At 59.8% G+C, this 22,344-nt stretch overlaps 1 protein-coding gene across 3 annotated transcripts; it reads left to right on the forward strand.

Moving 5' to 3' along the window:
- The first annotated feature begins 681 nt into the window (after window positions 1-681).
- ACE (angiotensin I converting enzyme) lies at window positions 682-21,302 on the forward strand. Of its 3 annotated transcripts, none has more exons than XM_057536949.1 (25): window positions 682-1,046; window positions 1,681-1,848; window positions 2,465-2,558; window positions 3,271-3,414; window positions 3,835-4,026; window positions 4,605-4,702; window positions 5,082-5,254; window positions 5,598-5,821; window positions 6,170-6,314; window positions 6,599-6,697; window positions 6,953-7,075; window positions 7,415-7,626; window positions 8,266-8,402; window positions 9,268-9,426; window positions 9,698-9,785; window positions 11,734-11,877; window positions 12,034-12,225; window positions 13,528-13,625; window positions 13,815-13,987; window positions 15,830-16,053; window positions 16,353-16,497; window positions 16,750-16,848; window positions 19,341-19,463; window positions 19,702-19,889; window positions 20,611-21,302. In XM_057536949.1, the coding sequence occupies exons 1-25, from the start codon at window positions 792-794 to the stop codon at window positions 20,682-20,684; spliced, it is 3,771 nt and encodes a 1,256-aa protein (XP_057392932.1). In that variant the 5' UTR covers window positions 682-791; the 3' UTR covers window positions 20,685-21,302. The 3 variants fall into 3 exon arrangements, with proteins under 3 accessions (XP_057392932.1, XP_057392931.1, XP_007175845.1); XM_057536948.1 differs by lacking the exon at window positions 20,611-21,302 and adding an exon at window positions 20,060-20,426 and having other exon boundaries at window positions 683-1,046; XM_007175783.2 differs by lacking the exons at window positions 682-1,046; window positions 1,681-1,848; window positions 2,465-2,558; ... (8 more) ...; window positions 7,415-7,626; window positions 20,611-21,302 and adding exons at window positions 7,677-8,173; window positions 20,060-20,426.
- Window positions 21,303-22,344: the final 1,042 nt, after the last annotated feature.

Below are 22,344 nucleotides of genomic sequence, written 5' to 3' on the forward strand. Positions count from 1 at the left end.
GAAAGCAGGTGTGCCAGTGCTCCTGTGGCTCTATTACCCGCCCCCTCCTCCCAGAACAGCCCCTCCATTCTTTCTCCCCCTTCTGACAGCCCCCCCTCCCCAGTCCGCAGGTGAGCCGGGGGCTCTGAGCCGGGGGCTCTGAGCACCGCCCCCAGGCGCCTGCGGAAGCTAACCTCTCCCCGACCCGCGCAGGCCACACCCTCTCCCCCAAGGGCCTCGTGAAGAAGCTGGACCGGGCGACCATCCTTAACCCTATCCTGCAGCACTAGCGCCACTGCGGACAGCTCCCCCACCTTGTCACTCCCGAGTCCAGAGAGCCCGGGGGCGGCGAGGCCGGAAGATTGAGCGTCAGAGACCGCTGGGCCCCGGGTCCCTGCGCCGAGGCTGTGTGATGGAAGGGGAGGGCAGGCTGGCAGGCTGGGGTGTTCCAGCAAACTGCTGGGTCCCTCAGCTTCAGAGGTGTGTGTGCGCGTTGGGGGGCTTCTCCTTTCTAGCCTCCCTTGTGAGAACCTGACCTAAGGCCCATCCGCCACCCCCGGGCTGCATCTCGCAGGGGGCCGCCTCGGCCCCTCCTCGGGCCCGCGCCCCTGCCTGGGGCGGGCCAGGAAGCCTCGGTCCCCGCCCCGCTCCGTTAGGCCCGCGCAGCGGCCGGGGTACTTTGGAGCCGAGGAGGAAGCTCGGCGGGGCGGGGAGGTGAGGGTGTGTCGGAAGGCGGCGGCGGCGGCGGCCGGGTTTTATAACCCGCAGGGCGGGCGCGGCGCGGGAGAAGGGGCTGCACCGCGCACCGCGCCATGGGGGCCGCGTCGGGCCGCGGGTGGCTGCGGCCGCCGCTGCTGCCTTTGCTGCTGCTGCTGCTGCCGCCACCGCCGCCTGTGGTCCTGGCGCTCGACCCCGCGTTGCAGCCGGGGAACTTTTCCGCCGACGAGGCCGGGGCGCAGCTCTTCGCAGAGAGCTTCAATTCGAGCGCGGAGCAGGTGCTGTACCACAGCACGGCCGCCAGCTGGGCGCACGACACCGACATCAACGAGGAGAACGCGCGGCGCCAGGTGGGCGCGCGGGCCCGGGGGGGGGGGCGGGGCCCGGGCGCCCAATCACAGGCGGGCGGCCGGGCGCGGGGGGGCGGGGAGTCACCGCCCCGCGCGCGCCCCCGGCCCCTGAGCGGTGGGGACCGGGCTGGGCCAGCCGGCCTCCCCGCTAACCCCCCACCCCAGCGCCGTCCCAGCAGACAGGCCGTCGGTTCCCTAGCACGGTGCTGGGCACATGCTCCTGCCCAGTAAGGAACCGAATGGATGAGGCTGGCCCCTCTGACCCCGAGTCCCTCCAGGTGGCAGCGCCTGGGGATGACGACGGGCTGGGTCCGCGGCAGTCTTCGCTGAGGGTGCCCGCTCTGCTCTGGGTTCTCATCCTCTCCGGCCGCAACCTACCCCTCTCTCACTGTGCCTGTCACCACTCATCACTGTTCACACTCTCTTCCCCCGCCTCTCTTCTGGCCCCAGTTTCTGCTCCACCGCCTCCCTGAGGCAGACTCCCCCAGTTCTTCCCCCCGCCCCGCCCCGAGGGCCCAGGAGGAGGGAGCCGTGCTCCCACAAGCCCCAGTCTCCTGAAGCCCTTGGCCTTCCTCCCCTCCCCCGCGCCACGGCTTCCCCTATTTACCCTCTCGTGCCCTCCTGGTACCCACAGGAAGAGGCAGCCCTGCTCAGCCAGGAGTTTGCAGAGGTCTGGGGCCAGAAGGCCAAGGCTCTGTTCGACCCAATCTGGCAGAACTTCACCAATCCCACGCTGCGACGCATCATCAGTGCCGTGCGCACCCTGGGCCCTGCCAACCTGCCCCTGGAGGAGCGGCAGCAGGTGGGCCTGGCAGAGGGGTGGAGGCCACACTTGACCCGGGTGCCCTCATTGCCCCGGGGGGGTGGGGCCTGGCAGGGAGGGACCCTGGGATCTCTACCGGCCCCGACTGTAGGGGAAGCCCGGCAAGCACAGAATGGATTCCTGAAGTACTGATTTTCCTTGGAGCTGGAGTGAGAGAAGTTCATTTCTATCAAAGCAAGTATTATGGAGCAGAAAGCAAAATTCAAGTAAAGAGTAAAGGATGAAACAGGGGTTTTCAAACTTTCTCCATAGGTGGTTTGTTTTATGGGCTTCCTCAGAAAGATTGGCAAGGGCTGAGAAGGCATCAAGGTCAGAGAATGAGAGGGATTTGCCCTCGCTCAAGGTGGTGGCTGGGCTCAGAATTGAACCCTGGTCCCTAATTCTCAGGACACTAGTTTCCCAGGCTGCCTCCACTGGAAGGGGAATCTGTGCATTCATGCTCAGCTGTGCTCTGGGTGCCACAGCGTGGCCTTGCCCTAGCCACGTCCCCCTCTCCGGGCATCTCCCCTTTTCCTCCCAGCAGAAAGAGGAGAGGGGGCCAGATTACCTCCAAGGGCTGTTCATCGCTAACATTTTCTCAACTCTAACTCCCCAGTACAACTCTCTGCTAAGCAACATGTCCAGGATTTACTCCACCGCCAAGGTCTGCTTCCCCAACAAGACTGCCACCTGCTGGTCCTTGGACCCAGGTACGGCCCTGTGTCTACTCTCTCTGTCTTCGGGGGCTTCCTACCCTTCCCCATCGACCTGCTGCACTTAGGAGGATGGCGTGTTTTTGCAGAGAGAGTGGGTAAACCCAAAGGCATTAACCTCCAATTGGGACTGGACTGCCAGATGCCCCCAGACCCCTGCTCCTCCAGGCAAACTGATTTCTGGAATCTCCAGCCTCCAGCCCCCGCTCCACCCCCACCCTCATGTGTGCTTTTTCCTCTCCCATCACAACCGGCTTTCCTCCTGGCTGCCTGGTTTTCCCTTTCGTGGGTCCTTTCATTCCCCGCAAGAGCCCTCCACAGGCCTTAGACCCCTCATGGCTTCCCTTGCAAACCTCCTCCTCTCCCCCCCCACCCCCACCCCCCCACCACGTACCAGGCAGCCTTGAGGTCAGCCGCTCCATCCAAGGAGCCATGAAGGGTCTGCCTGGGTTTCAACTTCTGGGTGTCCTCTTTGTGTCAACCACCTTAGATAATCATTTCCTGGGAACCAGGACCCTGCCTGGCTGCTTACTTTATATAGCTCCCAGTCCCATCCTGTCCAGCTTGTAGGTTGCCCTTGGCTTTGAGGGTATCATGATGCTGAGGAAGTAGGTGGAGATGGTGAGGACCAGTGCGGGAGCTCTGGTGAAGGCTATTGCTGACTTCAACGCAGAAGCCTCCGAACTGACCCTGCTCACCTGTGTCTCAGAGCTCACCAACATCCTGGCTGCGTCGCGAAGCTACGCCCTGCTACTATATGCCTGGGAGGGCTGGCACAACGCTGTGGGCATCCCGCTGAAACCCCTGTACCAGAACTTCACCGCCCTCAGCAATGCGGCCTACAGGCAGGATGGTGAGCATGGCCGCCCTGTCTCTTCTGTGGGCCTTTCCCTCTCATCTTCTGTCTCCATTGAGCCCCGCCCCCTGAGGCAAGCAGAGCGGCTCTTACAATGACTCCATACACTGGTCCAAGGTCACACAGATAGTGGATGGCGGAATGGGCATTAGCCCCATCCGCCCTCATGCCGCCGCTCCTGGCACTCCTCCCAGCCCTAGGGCTCAACTTTGCCTCTCCTGCTCTCTAGGATCTGTTTAGCTGGAGTTGGAGCAACCCCTAGTTAGAAGATTGTAGAGCAGCAACCCCCAAGCTCTCCCTTCCAGCTAGCAGGCAGACACACTGGCCCTGAGCCGGGAGAATGGCCAGGTGGTAGCTGGGAGGCGGAGGTGCCAGAGCCTGGGGCCTGAGCTGCACCCCAATGCCACCCCCGGCTAGGCTTCTCAGACACAGGGGCCTACTGGCGCTCCTGGTACGACTCCCCCACCTTCACGGAGGATCTGGAGCACCTCTACCATCAGTTAGAGCCCCTCTACCTGAACCTCCATGCCTACGTCCGCCGCGCACTGCACCGCCGATACGGGGACAGATTCATCAACCTCAGGGGACCCATCCCTGCTCACCTGCTGGGTAAGGACCTGGCCTTGCCGCCACACATGTCCAGGGTCATCCTCGTCGTGTGTCACATTTCAGAGCACCGCACTGCTCGATCCTCTGCACATGAGCCCATAAAGCAGGTGATCCTTCTCATGGTCACTATTGTTCCTACTTTTCAGATGGGGACCCTGAGGCTTAGGGTGCACGAGTGACTTGGCAGAGGGCAGAAAACTATTAAAAGGCAGAGCCAGGAGTCACACTGAAGGCTTTAGCTCCAGGTCCAGTGGAGAAGGAAAAATAAGCCTGGTTTACGCCCCAGGAAGCCAGCCCTGTGGCCCTGCGTCAGGGTTGGGAGGCAGGGACCCTGGCACGGTCAGAAAGGACCCAGCAGCATCACCTGGGCTCACACTTGGCCTCTGCCAGCCCCAGGGAATGCAGAGCACTCGGGAGTGTGGGTGGGACTGATGTGTGAGCCAGCTGAGAGGGCTGTGGCCCTGCAGCGCCCTGGGTCCAGACACCAGGCGCCCAGGGTGCTGTTCGGTGACACACATGGGGAAGCAGGCACTGGCTGGACTCGGAGGCAAGCTGTCTGGCTCCCCTCCTCTGTCTAGGGGACATGTGGGCCCAGAGCTGGGACAGAATCTACGACATGGTGGTGCCTTTCTCTGACAAGCCCAATCTTGATGTTACCAGTACCATGGTGCAGAAGGTAAGCTCGGAGTCAGGCCAGGTGGGGGCCACAGGAGGGAATCAGACATGAGGAGAGGGACAGGAAGGGACCTCAGTCCCTCCCTTTCTACAGAGCAGCAGCCTGGAGTGTATGTCCAAGCCATGAGCTGGGGTCTGTGTCCTCGTCCTCGCCGAGGGGCCAGTCATCCTTCCGGGGCCCCTCGGGGGCGGGGTTTGTGAGCAGCGGTCCATCCGGCTCTAGCCAGCAGGGGCCGGACGTCTGGGAAGGGAGGCCACAGAGCAGAGGTGCTCTTCATGAGCAGGGAGCTGAGCTGGGTGGGGGACCACAGACGTGCCCCCGGGGCAGCCATGGCGGGCTCCAGCGGCTGGCCCCTGACCCGTGCGAACACCCCTCCCAGGGATGGAACGCTACACACATGTTCCGGGTGGCAGAGGAATTCTTCACCTCCCTAGGGCTCTTGCCCATGCCTCCTGAGTTCTGGGCAGAGTCCATGCTGGAGAAACCGAGCGACGGGCGCGAGGTTGTGTGCCACGCCTCCGCCTGGGACTTCTACAACAGGAAAGACTTCAGGTCTCGATTCGGGAGGAGGGTTCTGGGGCTCCCGAAGGGCTGACAGCCTGGGCACAGAGAAGCCAGTTCCCAGGCCCGCCTCTAACCCAGCACCAGCACTGGCTGGGGGCGGGGTCCCTTCCCTGGGCATCTTTGACAGGCAGTCAGCTCTGTACCTTGGAACGGAGGGAAAAGGCCAGAGTGTGGGCTGGGGCAGGGGAAAGGGTTTGCCTGTTTCCGCCAGCTCCTTCGAACCCCAGGGCAGTGCCCGCCTGGCTCCTTTCCCTCAGGCGCTAGCCCCACCGTTCTCTGGTCCCTGGCCCGCCCGTCCTTCACCCTCACCCACGCCCTCTCCCCACCCCAGGATCAAGCAGTGCACGCAGGTCACTATGGACCAGCTGTCCACGGTGCACCACGAGATGGGCCACGTGCAGTACTACCTGCAGTACAAGGACCAACACGTCTCCCTGCGCCAAGGCGCCAACCCCGGCTTCCATGAGGCCATTGGGGATGTGCTGGCGCTCTCCGTCTCCACTCCTGCACATCTGTACAAAATCGGCCTGCTGGACCATGTCACCAACGACAGGGGTATGGGGGTGGGTGGAGAGAGCCCAGCGCAGCCCCACCCAGACCCCGCTCCATCCCACGGCAGGCCCACACTTGTCCCCACTCCCCTCTGCCCTTCTTGTTTCTGCCTCACTGCCCCACGTCAGGCAGGTTTGAGGGTCCACCCAGAGCCTCACAGCCCACCCTGAGTCCCAACTCCACTGCCCAAGCGCCCTCTTCCAAGCGGGGGCCCAGGGTCCCAAAGGCTGGCGCTCCCTTCTCTGCGTCTGCCTAGCCTCACCTCCTGCTGGCTTCTCCCCAGGCCCACTCTGTCCCAGCTGGACTCCCGTCTCCCTCTGACCTCTCTCTTTTCATCTCATCTCCCGACAGAAAGCGACATCAATTACTTGTTAAAGATGGCACTGGAAAAAATTGCCTTCCTGCCCTTTGGCTACTTGGTGGACCAGTGGCGTTGGGGGGTCTTTAGTGGGCGTACACCCCCTTCCCTCTACAACTATGACTGGTGGTATCTTCGGTGAGCAAAGCGGGACCGGGAAGGGCCTAATCCCAAGCAGCCCTCCCCCTGCTCCCGGGAAACCTGCCTCCTGCCTCCCTCCTCTCTAATGATGCCTCCATCCTCTTCCGCAAGGCATTCTTTCCTGCCTAAAACTTTCTCTGTCAGGCAGTCTCTCCCGGTTCGCCAGGATGGGGAAGGGATGGCCGGTGGGAATTTCTGCTTAGCAGACTTTTCTGCAAAGGTAAAATCAGCCTGTGTACAACCCTTGGGTCCTAAGACAATTTAACCACATCCTCTTCCAGAACCAAGTATCAGGGGATCTGTCCTCCAGTTGTCCGAAACGAAACCCACTTTGACGCTGGAGCCAAGTTTCATGTCCCAAATGTGACACCATACATCAGGTACTATTGCCCCCAGTTCCAGCACACCTTTAGTCCCCTTCCCCCTACTCTGGGACCCCCATTCCCAGGGCTTGTTCCCACACCCTTCTGGACCCCTCAGCGGCCTGGAATTTGAGGGGGCCTCTCTCCTGAGCTAAGCCCGGTTCTCCCTTCTCCCCCAGGCAGCCCCGGGTCTGGCCTCTGCCCGGCGGAAGCTGGCTGGGACCTGGGCAAGGGGCCTCCACCATCCCCCTCATGCCCACCCTGTGCCTGCAGGTACTTCGTGAGTTTTGTCCTGCAGTTCCAGTTCCATCAAGCCCTGTGCAAGGAGGCGGGCCACCAGGGCCCCCTGCACCAGTGTGACATCTACCAATCCACGCAGGCAGGAGCCAAGCTCCGGTGTGTGGGGCACAGGGAGGGCAGTGGGAGGTGAGGGGAGCGACCGGTGGGGGGCATGCCGGTGAGGGCACCACCACCAGACCAGTGGAGGAAGCCTTTCTCCCCTCCCCCTCCCTTGCTTTCTCTCATCGAATGTTTATTGAGTGGGCCTCTTGGCTGGCATGGGGCAAAACATATGTCCCCCCCTTCACAGAGCTCCTAGGCCCTGAGTCTTAATGCTGCCGTTCTTGCCATCCAGTGGGGGCAGAAGTGGCCGGAGATGGGGCAGGTGGGCCAGGGCAGCGGTAGTGGCCCCTGGCCCGAGAGCCCCGTGCCAACCGTGCCCGCTCTGCCTGACAGGGCAATGCTGCAGGCAGGCTCCTCACGGCCCTGGCAGGAGGTGCTGAAGGACATGGTCGGCTCAGATTCCCTGGACGCTCAGCCGCTGCTCAACTACTTCCAGCCGGTCACACAGTGGCTACAAGAGCAGAACCAGCAGAATGGCGAGGTCCTGGGCTGGCCGGAATATCAGTGGCGCCCACCGATGCCCGACAATTACCCAGAGGGCATTGGTAAAGCCCGAGGGAGCCTGGGGCGGGGCGCTACAGCAGGTTCTCAGTTCCAGGCTCGGGACCAGGCCCCCGGTTCATGGTTCCCGATCAGCTTCTCCCAGCCGGGCCCTGGCGCCCTGCCTGGAGGGCCAGGCAGCCCCCTGAGCTGGTTGGCAGGGCCCTGGGGTGGGGCGGACACATCTTTCCCAACATCCTGGGGAGGGTATGCCCAGATGTGAGGCCCCGGCCGGGGGGCTGGCGGGCAGGCACACTGCTCTATGAGGTCACACTGCAGGCTCCGCTCTTATTGGCCAGGGGGCAGGGGCTGCAGGACTCTGCTCTCCTGCTGCCATGGGCCAAGGTTGGGCTGCTCCAGGACTGTCCCGCCTCCTCCTCCTCCTCCTTCTCTGCTGTGGGCACCCGCTGCTGGCCCCTGGCCAGGGGACCACCAGCCAGGGGACCACCGGCCAGGTGTCAGTCAACCAGGGAACAACCAGCCGGGCAACAACCAGCAGCCAGACGACTACCCGCCACCCAACAACCAGCAGCCCGAAAACCCAGAGCCCAAGTGGGACCAGCTAGGGGCCGGGGCGGGGAGGCCGGGGCAGCAGTGGAAGGGCAGGGGGAGGCCTGTCTGTGTTTCTCTGCTCTGTCCCACAGACCTGGTGTCCGACGAGGCTGAGGCCAGCAAGTTTGTGGAGGAATGTGACCAGAGATCCCGGGTGGTGTGGAACGAGTATGCCGAGGCCAACTGGGACTACAGTACCAACATCACCAAGGAGGGCAGCAAGATACTGGTAGGGGCCCCTCCACGCCCCCTCCCCCCGCCCCCGGAGCTCGCTCACAGACTCAGCACCGTATGCTCCTCCCCCGGGGGCCCATCCTCTGAAACCCAAGGCACTGCAGGCCACCCTTCCGCCCCCGACGTCACCTCAGTGGGAACAGGCTGTCAGAATTTGTGAAAAATCCCAATGGCATATTGAAAAGTGTCCAATTTCAGGCACACACCCAGTGCCTAAACAAGTTGTCTTATCGTTAACAATCAATCTGTTGTTGGTAACGGAATAATTTGTACAGAAATAAGTGATGCTAAAGTCAGTTTTTAAAAAGATTGAAAGCTCCTGTTTGCCACCATAGAGAGGGCTCTGCGTCCCCTCCAACCCCCCTCCCCGCCTGTGTGGCTGAGCGCTGGTTATAACCAAGGTGAGTCGCAGAGGACTAACATTTCCTGAAGACCCACCGTGTGCTGGCCACTGTTCCTTGGCACTTGACGTCTGTTGCCTCATTTATTCCTCAACCTTGCAACACCAGTGACCTTATTCCCATTTTACAGCTGCGACCCTGAGGCTCAGAGAGGCCACAGAGCAAATACCAGGCTGCATCTATCCTAACAGCTTTTAGGACATGGGGTGGGTTTTCCTTCTCTGCCGCTGCCATCAGATGTCTTGCTCGATATGACCATCTGTTGAGGGGCAGGTACTGCACACAGGATGTTATAGACAGTCCGGGTTGAAGAGGGTCTTTATAGGCAAAGGCAGCAACTTGGTAAAACTGCCCCCACCCTGACACCCCCAGTCCCTTTGGCTCCCCTCAATGCACCTCCTCCTAGGAGGCCTTTCTAGAGCTCCTGGGCCTCATGATACGCTTCCCCCGTGCTTTCAGCTGGAGAAGAATGTACAGATGGCAAACCACACTGTCAAGTACGGCACCTGGGCCAGGAAGTTTGATGTGACCAACTTCCAGAACGCCACCATGAAGCGGATGATAAAGAAGATTCAGGATCTAGAGCGGGCGGCACTGCCTGTCAAGGAGCTGGAGGAGGTGTGTACCTTGGGGGGAGCAGGGGGTGGAGGATTCGAGGTCAGGAGAGGGTCCTAGCTCAGGGGACAGTGTCTGGCCCTCATGCTGCTTCCCCGTCCTCGATTTGTCACGTCGTGACATCTGGCTCGTCAACACACACCTACAGACTTACTGAGAAGGCAGAGCTTTGGGAGCACCCGCCCCAGCTGCAGAGCCCGGGTCCACGATGGTGCCTGGGGCAGAGCAGGAAGCCCAGGGCTAAAGCTCGCTGCCCCTCTTCTTCCCCCTGCAGTACAACCAGATCCTGCTGGACATGGAGACCACTTACAGCGTGGCCTCTGTGTGCTATAGCAATGGCACTTGTCTACGGCTCGAGCCTGGTGAGCACACGTGGGGAGTGAGAGGGAGGCCTGGGGAGGCTAGGGGTGCTGGCCATGAAGGGGCGGAGTTCACTTCTGGGTCATGGGGTCCGCACGCCCAGGAGACTCACTTCCCTGTTTTCCACCGCCGGTGCTCCTCTGCCCCTGCTTAGAACCGACGCCTACTTCATCGCTGCCCTGGTCCCCTGCCCTGCCCTTGGCTCCGCCCGTCCGCTCCCTCTGGGTCGCCTCTGTTCCTCCCTCCATTCCGCCCTTCAGAGCAGGTGTATCTCCAATTTGTCTCTCAGGGGCTTGGACTCCCCAGTAGGGAGAGTAATTCTAGGCATCTCCCCTCTGCGCTCTTTCCTTGATCCTATCCACCTTCCCCATCTTCCCTGGCCCTTCCCTGGCCCCCTCCTCCACCCAGAAATTGAAGCCTCAGCCCGCAGAAGCCACGTCCGCGCCATTCCCACTTCACTCCCTCTGCCGCCACTTCCCACTGGAAGGAGTGGGCCAGCTCTGGCGTGTCCTCTTTCTCTCGCAGGAGACTGGGCTGGTCCTTCTTACCTTCTCCTCTTTGAAGGAGCTCAGCCCCGACACCCCAGTACCTGCGCACAGATACACCCCCTCCACTCTCTGACCCATGCTTCCCGGGGTCGAGGAGCCAGAGGCATAAACATTTTTCCTGAGGAATCTCCACCCAGAAACAGTCTCTTCCTGGCCCTCCGCCCAACTCCCACGTTAGAACAATGACAAATAGAAGGGGAAATGGAAAATAAACAGGAGAGAGAAACAGTTTTCCTGGGACAGGGTTTGGCCTGCGGGTTGTGTATGTGGGTAGGCACGCAAAGTGGGGGGAAGGGGATGCGCATTTGTGTGCATTTACGGAGAAGAGCGTTAAAGGGAGTATGGCCTTCACCCCCCATCGGTCAGCCGCTCAGTCCAGGGCTGGGCCGTCAGGTCGCTGCCAGTAGTAAGAATAAGAAGCACCCCCAAAAACAGAGCACTCACATCAGCAGAGGACAAAATTCTCAAGATACGTTTTTTCCCCAAATTAAATTAACTTGAATGTACTGTCTCTGTGAAAAGTAGATAGCACATAGCATGTTTCAGGACAGAGCACAAGTCCCTGAGGTGTGCCCGCAGGCCTCCGTCTCAGGCCAGGCCGGGCAGGAAGGGGAGTCACCTTCAGAACTGACGCGTGAGCTCACGCCAGCCTCATCCCAGCTCTGTGAGGTAGACGTGAGCTCCGTGTAATCCATAAGCCAGGAGGCCACTCATAGAGTCATGGCTGTGACAGGACACAAACGCAAGATTTCTGGCTCCCTGAGGATGCTCGAATGGAGCTCTGTACTTTGCCTTCACAGCAGTTCTTTTATTTAATCAGTTCAGTCACAATGTGGGAAAGACGCCGTGGGCCCTGTGGGGACGTGGAGATGAAGGAGGCACCGTCCCTGCCCAGGGGCCTCCTGCCCCTGGGCCGGCATAGTCCCCATTTCATAGGGAAGGAGGGTTCCCGTGACTCACCCAAGGTGATTTCGAGGTCAGGAGGAAACTGAACAAGAACTCGGGTCTTTTGACCTCCAAGCCATTTCTCCCAGGGAGGAGGTGGGCAGGGAACGAGTAGGGAGCAGCGGCTCTGGGGTCTGGGCCCTTGGTTTGTGCCCCAGCTCAGCCACTTGCTGGCTGGGGAACGCAGCCGTGTCACCAAACCGCTTGTGTGGAAAGAGGGTCAAGGGCATCCCTCACAGGGCTGTTGCAGCCCCGCAGTTGCCTGAGATTGTGTACGGGAAGCGCTGAGCCCCGGGCCTGGCGCCCTGTAAGCCCCATGGGAAGGGCACCAGCCTGTCTCCAATTTCCCTCGACTTGCTGCCTGTGCGGTCCCTTTCCAGTTTTATTCCACCTCTGAAGGAGGTGGGAAGTGAGCCAAGAGCTGGAGGCTGAAAGCCATCCAACCCCTCCCACCCAGATCTGACAAATCTGATGGCCACATCCCGGAACTATGAAGAACTGCTGTGGGCATGGAAGGGCTGGCGAGACAAGGTGGGGAGATCCATCCTCCCGTATTTCCCCAAATACGTGGAGCTCACCAACAAGGCTGCCAGGCTCAATGGTGAGTCCTCTCTGCCAGTGTCACTGGCTGTCGGGTCCCAGCCCCCCACGAGGCCCTCAGAAAGGTCCTCTGAGACCCAAGAGGTGAGGGGGGAGGAGGCAGGGTGCTCAGGGGATGGTCAGGTGTTCAAAGAGCCTGGCTGTGTCCCCTCTGCAGGCTACGAGGACGGAGGGGACTCCTGGAGATCTATGTACGAGATGCCATTCCTGGAGTACGACCTGGAGCAGCTCTTCCAGGAGCTGCAGCCGCTCTACCTGAACCTGCACGCCTACGTGCGCCGGGCCCTGTATCGCTTCTACGGGTCTGAGTTCATCAACCTGGAGGGCCCCATCCCAGCCCACCTGCTGGGTGAGGGCAAGTGAGACGGTCAACAGTATGAGGGAGGGGGGGCCCAGGGCTGGCCAGAGGGCAGAGGGCAGACTGGGAAGGGTCTGCTGATGACACCTGAGGCTGGGGAAGTGAAACAACTGGAGCCTGGGGGAATGTTGCCAGGGCTGGAGTGGGGTCGGGGCTGGGGGTGGGGAGAAGAGCCCCCTCCCTGCATTTGGTGCCACGTTACAGATCCACGTTACACAGGTCACCAGGGATGGGGCAGTGGGTGGAGTTCATAGGCCCGTCATGGGGAGACCACATCACCCGTCACAGCTCCAGGCAGCATGAGGGAGAGGAGGGGGCCGTGAGTGGGAGCTGAGAAGGCCTCCCCGGGAGGTGGCATATGAGCAGAGCCTTGAAAGATGAGAGGTTCTGACAGATGGAGAAAGTAGTCGTGGGGAGAGAAGGGCAGACACGACATTCAGGCAAAGGGAGCTGTGAGAGTGTAGATCCCCCTCAACTTTTGGAGCCTCGTTCTCCAGGGGTTGTAAACTCAAATGCCCTGAACACATGAAGTAGGCAGTGGAAGACAATAAGGGATGGTAGGGACTGGGGCAAAGTAGAGACTACTGGGTTCCTGTCTCTGTCGGGCCGTCAGGAACGTGTTTCTGGGGGCTTCTTACTGTGAACAGAGAGGCCAGGCGGGGCCATGGACCATTTACAAATCGTGAGGGAGACCCCCGTCCAGCTTTGGGTCTAGCTCTGCTCAGCCTAGAGGGTCTTTGCAGCCCAAGAGAGCAGCCATTTTTGGTCCCTCTGTAGTGAGACCAGAGAATATCAGCTCCATGACGGAGAAACACAGACCCCGGGAGGGGACACAGGTGCCCGGCTGGCCCTGGGAGCTGGGGCGTAGAGCTGAGCCCCCAGGACGAGCAGAGCAGCCAGGCCCAGGCTCGCTCCCCCCTCCCATTCTTGCTTCTCACTCACTCTGACTCTCACTGGTTTGCACTGTAGGCTCCACTTGACGTCAGCTCAAGCTTAGTCCCCTTTGGCTGTCAAAGCCTCTCCAAATGTATTTCTGCACCTGTCCACTCATTCTCAATAGCTTCCTTATCTCCACTCTTGTCTTGCCGTAAATGCAGAGGCATCAACCTCTCCAAAAGGAGGGTGGTTCTTGCCAGCTGACCGCATAAACTGACCTCAGGCGACATGGAGGGGACAGAGCAGTGGCTGGTCAGGTTACGATCAGTGTTCCCTCCCCCTGCGTGACGGTGCTGAGCCTAAGATCTAACACCTGTCTCTCCTCTCTCCGCCATCTCTTCCTCTACCTGCCTCCAGGGAACATGTGGGCACAGAGCTGGTCCAACATCTATGACTTGGTAGTACCCTTCCCTTCAGCCCCCAGGATGGATGCCACAGAGGCCATGATAAAGCAGGTCCGCACTGGCCCCCTCCTTGCACCCCTGCTCCTCCAGGGCACAGGGGAGGGGGACCCTGCGCAGGTGGGAGAGGGCCCTCTGATTCAGGACTCCCTTCCAGCTTGGGCCTCTCCCAGGGCCCTCCCACTGCGGCACACGGTCCATCCCCACAATCCCCAGCTTCGGCAGAGCTCCCTCTGCTTGCAGGGCTGGACACCCCAAAGGATGTTTAAGGAAGCGGACGATTTCTTCACCTCCCTGGGGCTGCTGCCCGTGCCCCCCGAGTTCTGGAACAAGTCCATGCTGGAGAAGCCGACCGACGGGCGGGAGGCGGTGTGCCACGCCTCCGCCTGGGACTTCTTCAACGGCAGGGATTTCAGGTATGTCCGGGCTACAGGACAGGGGGACCTGGTCCTGAGCCCAGAGGACAAGGACACGAGCCAAGGAGAGGCTCCGCTGCCGTCTCCTTGGCCAGAACATGGGACGGAGGGTTAAGAGAGCTGGGCCTGGCCGCAGCCTGGCCACTGGCTTGTGGCAGGGTCTCCTCGAGCGCTGACCAGCTCTGTCAGCCCAGCGTTCAAGGTCCCAGTCCTGGGGGTAGCCCCATGTGAGCTGCCAGCCTTCCCTCCCTCTCAGGCGGCCCCTGTGTCCAGCTGGCCCTCTCCCTGGGTGCCTGTGCCTTGACACGGAGGCACATGGGGACGTGGGGGCTTTGCACAGATCCAGTCTCACCACTGATGGGCTCAGAAGCTGTCTTCATTGGAGGACAGTGTTTCAGTTACCTACTGCTGCATAACAAACCAGCCCAAACCTAGTGGTGTAAAACAACCATTTGATTATGCTCATGATTTTATGGGCCAAGAATTCAGGCACAGTGGAAATGGCTTGTCCTGCTCTGCAATGGTGGAGACCTCCGCAGGGCTAGAGAGGGCTGGCATGGCTCAGTGGGGCCATCCATCTGGGGCTGTGCTTCTGGCTGTCTGCTCGGTTCCTCAGTTTTTCTCTGTGTGGTACGTGCTGGGGCAGGGATGTTCACGTTGGCTCCTTCACTCACGTGCTGGGTGCCTGGGCTGGCATGGCTGGAGCAGCTGGGGTTTGGTGGGGCATCTCTCTCCAGGAAAGCTTGGACTTCCTCACAGTATGGCAGCCTTAGGCGGTCAGATTTTTTTACCTGGAGGCTGGCATCCCCAGAGCAAAAGTAGAAGCAGCCAGATCTCTTAAAGACTAAGTCCAAAATTGGGACAGGTCACTTCTACCACATTTTATTGGCTAAAGCAAGTCACAAGGCCAACCCAGTTTCAAGAGAAGGTAAAGAAGATTCCACCTCTTGGGAGAAGTGGCAGAGATGATCTGCCACAGCTGATGAAGTGTCTCTTATGAGAAGAGTGGGCACAGAGATCCTGGAACAAAGCAGTCAGTTTCACTGGCTCACCTGGCCTTGGGCCCTTCCTTCAAAGGCACAAGGACCAGAGCTGTAGGGCTGGGCGCAGACAGAATCAAGGGGGTGAGGGCTCTTTGGGGATCTTCCCTGTATGGGGAGGCATAGCAGAAGGTGGACAGATCCCAACCTCATTGTCACCAGGGTGCTGGGCAGCTCTTTCCCCTCCCCCTAGAATGACAGACAAAGGGGGTCAACTGAGCTGAGGAGCTCTGGTTAGATCCAAGGGAGAATTTCTTTGGCTCACAAAAGATGGAAAGTGAGGTGCAGCCTCTGGCTTGGACTGCTCTGCAGATGTCCCTCCAGTCCTGGCCCTGAGAAATCCTGGGATGAAGATGCTTGCTGGCATTGGGCACAAGGGATGCAGAAGAGCTCAGACACTGTTGTTTCCTTCAGGAAGCCTAAGTCTTGGGAGAGACAAAATGTGTAATGAGGAACCACATGACTCACATGACCCAAGCCCTACACTGACCGTGACTGAGGGTCCCCATGCCTCTAGAGCACGTACTTCGTACAGTTAGAAAGCCACATGGCAGTGTGGGCTGGAGTTAGTTGTTCAGGGAAGTTGGGGGCAGAGGAATGGCCTGGAGGGCCAGACGTTAGGGGCTTCTAACCCCCAGATTCCCTCTATTTCCCCTTTTGGCTTTCCTTCCCATAATGCTGTGTTCCTTGCATAAAGCAGTCCTGGGGGTATGCTCTGCATACAGTAAGGACAGCAGGTCCCTTTGCCCCAGGGATCCTCACTGCCCCCTTCCACACCCTCTCCCCACCCCCGTGTTCCCAGGATCAAGCAGTGCACCACTGTGAACATGGAGGACCTGGTGGTGGCCCACCACGAAATGGGCCACATACAGTATTTCATGCAGTACAAGGACTTGCCTGTGACCTTCCGGGAGGGTGCCAACCCTGGTTTTCACGAGGCCATTGGGGATGTGCTGGCCCTCTCAGTGTCTACCCCCAAGCACCTGCACAAGATCAACCTGCTGAGTAGTGGGGACGGCAGCTATGGTGAGAGAGGAACGGGGAGATCCTGGTGGGCAGAGGGGCCAAGAAGGGGCAGCAAGCCTGGGAGGTGGAGAGAGGAGACTTCATGGCCCACAGGCAGAGCTGGGACAGAACAGTGGGGAACAAGAGGGGCAGCCAGCAGGGAGAGTGGGAGGATGAAACCCATACCATCCCAAGAGGCAGGTCGCAGGACCCAGAGAGGTACAGCTCGCCCCGCCCGCTCCCCCCATCGCGCGCCCATCACAGCCCCACTGCTAGGAGGCAGGCCTGGATCTGATGCCAGGGCCCCCTTCCCTTGGCAGAGGAGGACATCAACTTTCTGATGAAGATGGCGCTCGACAAGATCGCCTTTGTTCCCTTCAGCTATCTGGTGGACCAGTGGCGCTGGAGGGTATTTGACGGAAGCATCACCAAGGAGAACTACAACCAGGAGTGGTGGAGCCTCAGGTTCTAGAATGCTGCTGTGGGCGGGGGGGCCTCCATGGGGGGGCGGAGGCGCCTGCATCTGTGTGCACGTGGTGTGTCTGCGTCTGTGGCGTCTAGGGGTGTGTGTGTGTGTAAGTGCCGTGACGCACGGAGGCACAGCACGCGGGAGTCTGGAGCGCCCAGTGCAGGCGCCATACTTCAAATCAAAAACACCAACCCTCCTGGCTTGATTCTTCCTGAACCCTCCCTCTAATGTGTCTTCCTCCTCAACAGGCTGAAGTACCAGGGCCTCTGTCCCCCAGTGGCCAGGTCTCAAGGCGACTTTGACCCAGGGGCCAAGTTCCACATTCCTTCAAGCGTACCATATATCAGGTAACAGGAAAGGGAGGAGGACGCCATGAGGGGCAGCGCCTCCGCTCAGCGTTCAGACTGCCCTTGCTGCCCCCCCCCCCCCCCGGCAGCTACCGTCAGGCTGACCGGGGCACCCGGCTGCATGGCCCACTGTGTCTGGGCCACTCACCTGTGGCCAAGGCTGACCGTTGTTTCCCTCTTGTGATGTGACGAGAGCCCGCACCCTCCTGACAGCTGAAAACAGAAACTTCACTGTAACTGGCTAACGCTTATAAGACCTTGGTTAGTTAACGTTAACCATGACCCACGGCCAGATCATGACCTGAGCACTGTTTCTTTATTTTTACAAGATTGTGATTCCTTTACTGTATATTGAACGTATTTCCTCTGATATAACTTAAGTTGTACCTGGAATACCTTCTATCCACTAGAACTAGGATTAGAGACCCAGCTAGATTGGGAGTCTGTATTATTAGGGGCAAGGGGTCATAGGCTTGGGCCCAGACAGAACTGGGTTCAAATCACGTCTCCACAACTCTGCTTCCTTGAGTAAATTCCTCAGTCTCTGTAAGCATCAGTTTCCTCAGCTGTGGAATCCTATTTCACAGGATCATTGCGAGAGCTAACTTCTTATCACACTGTCTAATACATAGCATGCTTGGGAACTGGTGGCCATAACCCACCATTATTAAGTTACTGTCTTTTTTTCTTTTCTTTTCTTTTTTAAAAAATTTATTTATTTATTTTTGGTTAGGTTGGGTTTTTGTTGCTGTGCGCGGGCTTTCTCTAGTTGCGGTGCGCGGGCTTCTCATTGCGGTGGCTTCTCTTGCTGCAGAGCACGACCTCTAGGTGCACGGGCTTCAGTGGTTGTGGCTCGCGGGCTCAGTAGTTGTGGCGCACGGGCTTAGTTGCTCCGCGGCATGTGGCATCTTCGCAGACCAGGGCTCGAACCCGTGTCCCCTGCGTTGGCAGGCGGATTCTTAACCACTGCACCACCAGGGAAGTCCCTAAGTCACTGTCTTAAATGGAATACAGGAACATAGCCGCGTTGTGAGTCATGCAGCCATAGCGTGAATGCGCCCACTGCAGCCCCTTTCCCTCTATGTGCTGCAGGGGAGCACTTGCTGAGGACCAGGAAGGGTAATTAGAGGATCTGGAGCCCTCCCCAGAGGTAGGGATCTGGGGACACCTCAGGGTAGAGGGCTGGGGGCCCCTGGGCTACAAGTAGCCCAGGCCACCCGTGAGGCAGGATGTAGAGGGCACCCCGGCCCTTGCCTCCTGTTCTCCCCGGAAGGCAGTGAGGGAGGGCTTATGCCCACTGTGCCCAGTCCTCCACCCCAGCACCTGGCACGATGTCAGCACATAGTCAGGACCTAATAAATAAGCATGGGGTGGGTGAATTCTGTCCCCGAGTCCAGGAAGAAAGAGAAAGGCTGCTCAGATGCTCCAGAGAGCATAGGTGGGCAGGGAGCCAAGGAGGCTCAAGGGCACCTCAGCGCAGGCCTGACCTGGCCACTGCTCCAGGATGACCCGCAGGGGGGCCTCTGCCCGCCTTCCCGAAGGATTTCTTTTCTTTTTTTTTTTTTTTTAAAGGAATTCCTTTATTTTTATTATTTATTTATTTATTTATTTATTTTTGGCTGTGTTGGGTCTTCGTTTCTGTGTGAGGGCTCTCTCTAGTTGCGGCGAGCGGGGGCCACTCTTCATCGCGGTGCGCGGGCCTCTCACTATCGCGGCCTCTCTTGTTGCGGAGCACAAGCTCCAGATGCGCAGGCTCAGTAGTTGTGGCTCACGGGCCCAGTTGCTCCTTGGCATGTGGGATCTTCCCAAACCAGGGCTCGAACCCGTGTCCCCTGCATTAGCAGGCAGATTCTCAACCACTGCGCCACCAGGGAAGCCCCCGAAGGATTTCTGAGCTTCCAGGCTGGCACCCACTTTCACACAGAAGCCAGGCCCACGTGATGGTTAGCTTCCGGGCTTAGCACAGATAATTCTCTAGGCGGGGGTGGGCAAAGGGGATGCACTCCAAATTCTGACCAGAAGCCTTGGCGAAGCACTTTAGGAAATGCCAGGAAAGTCAGTGACACACGGCTTGTGCCCAGCTTTCAAAGCGGGAGGCCTGCCCTGCTGGTTCAGGATATTCACAACCTCCCCAGGCTCGGAGAGGCGACCCCCACCTTGACCGGCAGACTTCTGCAGGGAATTCCTGCTGCCAAATTTGGGATAAAGGAGGTCATGCGGGCTGGCCTCCCTGCCTCGTCAGAGACGTGACCCCTTGGGCAACACCCGGCCTCTCCATGCACGTTGCCCGGGGACGGAGACCTCGCCGCCACGGCTGTTCGTGCCCGTGAGGGATGCCCAGAGCCGCTCAGAGCAGGCCCTCCTGAGAAGGGCGGGCAGCCTCGTGGGCGTGGGCGTGGGCGGGAGGTGCGGGGCGGAGGGAGGCAGGGGTGGCGGGGCTCGGTGACGCCGCCCCTCCGCCCCGACCCCAGGCCTCGCCTGCCCTCCTGCAGGTATTTCGTCAGCTTCGTCATCCAGTTCCAGTTCCACGAGGCGCTGTGTCAGGCGGCGGGCCACAAGGGCCCCCTGCACGAGTGCGACATCTACCAGTCCCAGGAGGCCGGGAAGCGCCTGGCGTGAGTCTCCTCTGGCCTCCCCCTGCCTGCTGCCACCCTCTGACCTACTTCCCTGGGCCTGAGGAGCCCCTCCGCCAGCCCGCCCCCGACCTGCCCTGCCCGGGCCTCTCAGTCAGGCCGAGGGAAGCTGGCGCTGGGAGGTCGGGTACAGAGAGCGCGGGCACGAGGCTGGGGCGGAGGGGCAGGGGGCCTCGCGGCCTGTCCCTCTGACTCGGTTCCCTTCCCGGGGCTCCCCCAGGGACGCCATGAAGCTGGGCTCCAGTCGGCCGTGGCCCGAAGCCATGCGGCTCATCACGGGCCAGCCCAACATGTCGGCCGCTGCCATGATGACCTACTTCAAGCCGCTGCTGGACTGGCTCGTGACCGAGAATGGGCGGCACGGGGAGAAGCTGGGCTGGCCTCAGTACAACTGGACGCCAAACTCAGGTACCGCCACCCACCCCCCTCGGCCCCAGGCCGCCCCGGGGCTCGCTCAGGGCCAGGCCCCCGCCCCAGGTTCAGGCAGGTGGGAGGCCGACCTCCGAGCGGGGTCGGGTGGGAAGCCAGCCCGCGCCCCGGGACCGGCCCAGCGCCCGCTCTCCTTCCTCCCTGCCCAGCTCGCTTGGAAGACTCCTTCCCGGGCTCCGGCCGCGTCAACTTCCTGGGCCTGAGCCTGGAGGAGGAGCAGGCCCGCGTGGGCCAGTGGGTGCTGCTCTTCCTGGGCGTCGCCCTGCTGGTGGCCACGCTGGGCCTCACCCAGCGGCTCTTCAGCATCCGCCACCGCAGCCTCCACCAGCCCCACCCCGAGCCCCAGTTTGGCTCCGAGGTGGAGCTCAGACACTCCTGAGATGAGGGCTGGGCGGGCCTGCCGGGGAATGCGCCACCGCCACCGGGAGACCCAGGGACCGGGAAGGGCCCGGGGGTGGGCTGAGGACCCGCCACTGCTCTCACGGCTCACCCCAGCTCTCCTCCCCCTCCCCTCCCCCTCCCCTCCCGCCCCTCCTCCCCCTCCCCTCCCCCTCCCACCCCTCCTCCCCCTCCCGCCCCTCCTCTCCCCTCCTCCAGTCCCCTGGACCACGAACCACCTTGGCCCCTGCCCCCCGGCCCCTGGGGACCAGGCCACCTAACATGGAACCCCCTCCCGTTCTCTCTCTGAATTCAATTAAAGGTCCTGCTCTCCCCATCTGTGTCCGTGTCCCTCACAGGGAAGCCAGGGACGGGGGAAGCCCTCTCGCCTCCTGACAGTCAAGGGGTCACTTCTCGGGGGTCTTCATCCTCCTCCAAGAAGAGGCTGGAAAACACCCAGATCTCTGGCCCCAGCACCCCCCAGCGCCCATACCAGTCTCCCCTTCAGCTGGGGCAGCTGGCCCCTGTCCTGCCATGGCAGGCAGCCCCTGCCAGGCCTGGACACCAACCCAGGAGGGCTCTGGGCAGCAAAGGGGAAGCAGACATTCTGGGCTTCTGGAGCCCTGCCCCAGCTGTTCCCATAAATGGCCAAGTCCCCCAGATGGAAGGCTCCTGGCTGTCCTCTGGTTCCCTGGGGAGGGCGCCTTGCATGCTGAGGCTGTAAAACTGGCCCCGGCGTCACCTCGGGCGCCTGCCTGCCCCAGTTCCATTTCCACTCGAAAGAGTGGGCAGAGCCACTGGAGTATTGCCTACAGGACCCGGGGTCAGGACCCTTCACCCCAGCTAGGCAGTAGCTGGTGCCCACGCAGGGACTGACTGCTAGGGGACACCCCTGCCCGTCCCCCCAGCACATGCCCTCGCCCTGAGCCTTCCTTGGGAGGCCAGCATGGGTTTGAGGGAGTATCATTTTGAGAGACATTTTAAAATCTCTTATCTACATGTTTATTGTAGAAAATCTAGAAAACACAGAATAATATAAAGAAAATAAAAGCCCTTTATATCAACACAGAGATAACCACTGTTGACATTTGGTGTATATCTTTCCAGACTTTTTTTCTCAGCATATATTTTAAGTGGGGTCACACTGTATTTACAGTTGTGTAACCTTTTTTCCAGTTAACATGACTAGACCTATTTTTTTAGATATTTAAATGCCAAACCTAGAAACTGGCCAAAGCCTGGCCGCCTCTGTGAGGACCCTCGGCCTTGAGCCTCTTCTCGGCTTTGCTGATGACTTGGCCCAGCCCCTAGTATCTGTCCCCCAACATCCTTTAGTCCTCAGCTTTTGCCCAGCCCCCCAGTCTCCAGCTGCCATTGTGTCAGTGTGTGTGTGTATGTGTCTGTGATTGTGTGTGTGTCTGTGTTTGTGTGTCTGTGTGTGTATGTTGTACATAGACTTAATTGTACAGGCCTGTTCCATGGGGCAGGACGTGGGGTTGAGGTATTTTGGATTTGCAAGAGGGTGGAAGTTTATGATTACTTAGAACAATGGAATTTATAAACATAGCCTCTAAATAGTTCCAAGCCTTCTACCACCAAAGACTTCTTTAATTACCCCCTCCCCCGCCTGATGTTTCAAAAGCTCTTTGCTAGACGAAGGTCACTGTCAAATCACCCCCTTTCCTATCTTTATGAACGACATAGGTTCCTGCTGCCTGTCAGAGCTTGCGGGCAGTGTGAGACCAACAGCATTCAACACCCAAAGGTCTGAGGTGCAAAGAAGACTTAACAGCCTTATTCACTAGGCCTTTTGAGATATTAAAACTGTTCAGACTCCTGTTTCTGCCTCCTCGGATGAGTGAGGAGAGGCCATGTCTACCTGGGAGGTGGCCTAGGGAAGAGGAGGTGGTGACAGCAGGAAGAGGGGCCGTTCCAACATTTTCTCCCAGTGGCCTGAAGGCTGAGCCCTGCCCTGCGCTGCCCGTCAAGCAGTCATTTCTCTGTGACAGCTCTGACGCACACAGGCCAGGGGTGATGGTGGTTTCTCTGATCTACC

Source organism: Balaenoptera acutorostrata, chromosome 20, assembly GCF_949987535.1.
Source record: "Balaenoptera acutorostrata chromosome 20, mBalAcu1.1, whole genome shotgun sequence".
In the NCBI taxonomy this organism is placed as follows: domain Eukaryota; kingdom Metazoa; phylum Chordata; class Mammalia; order Artiodactyla; family Balaenopteridae; genus Balaenoptera; species Balaenoptera acutorostrata.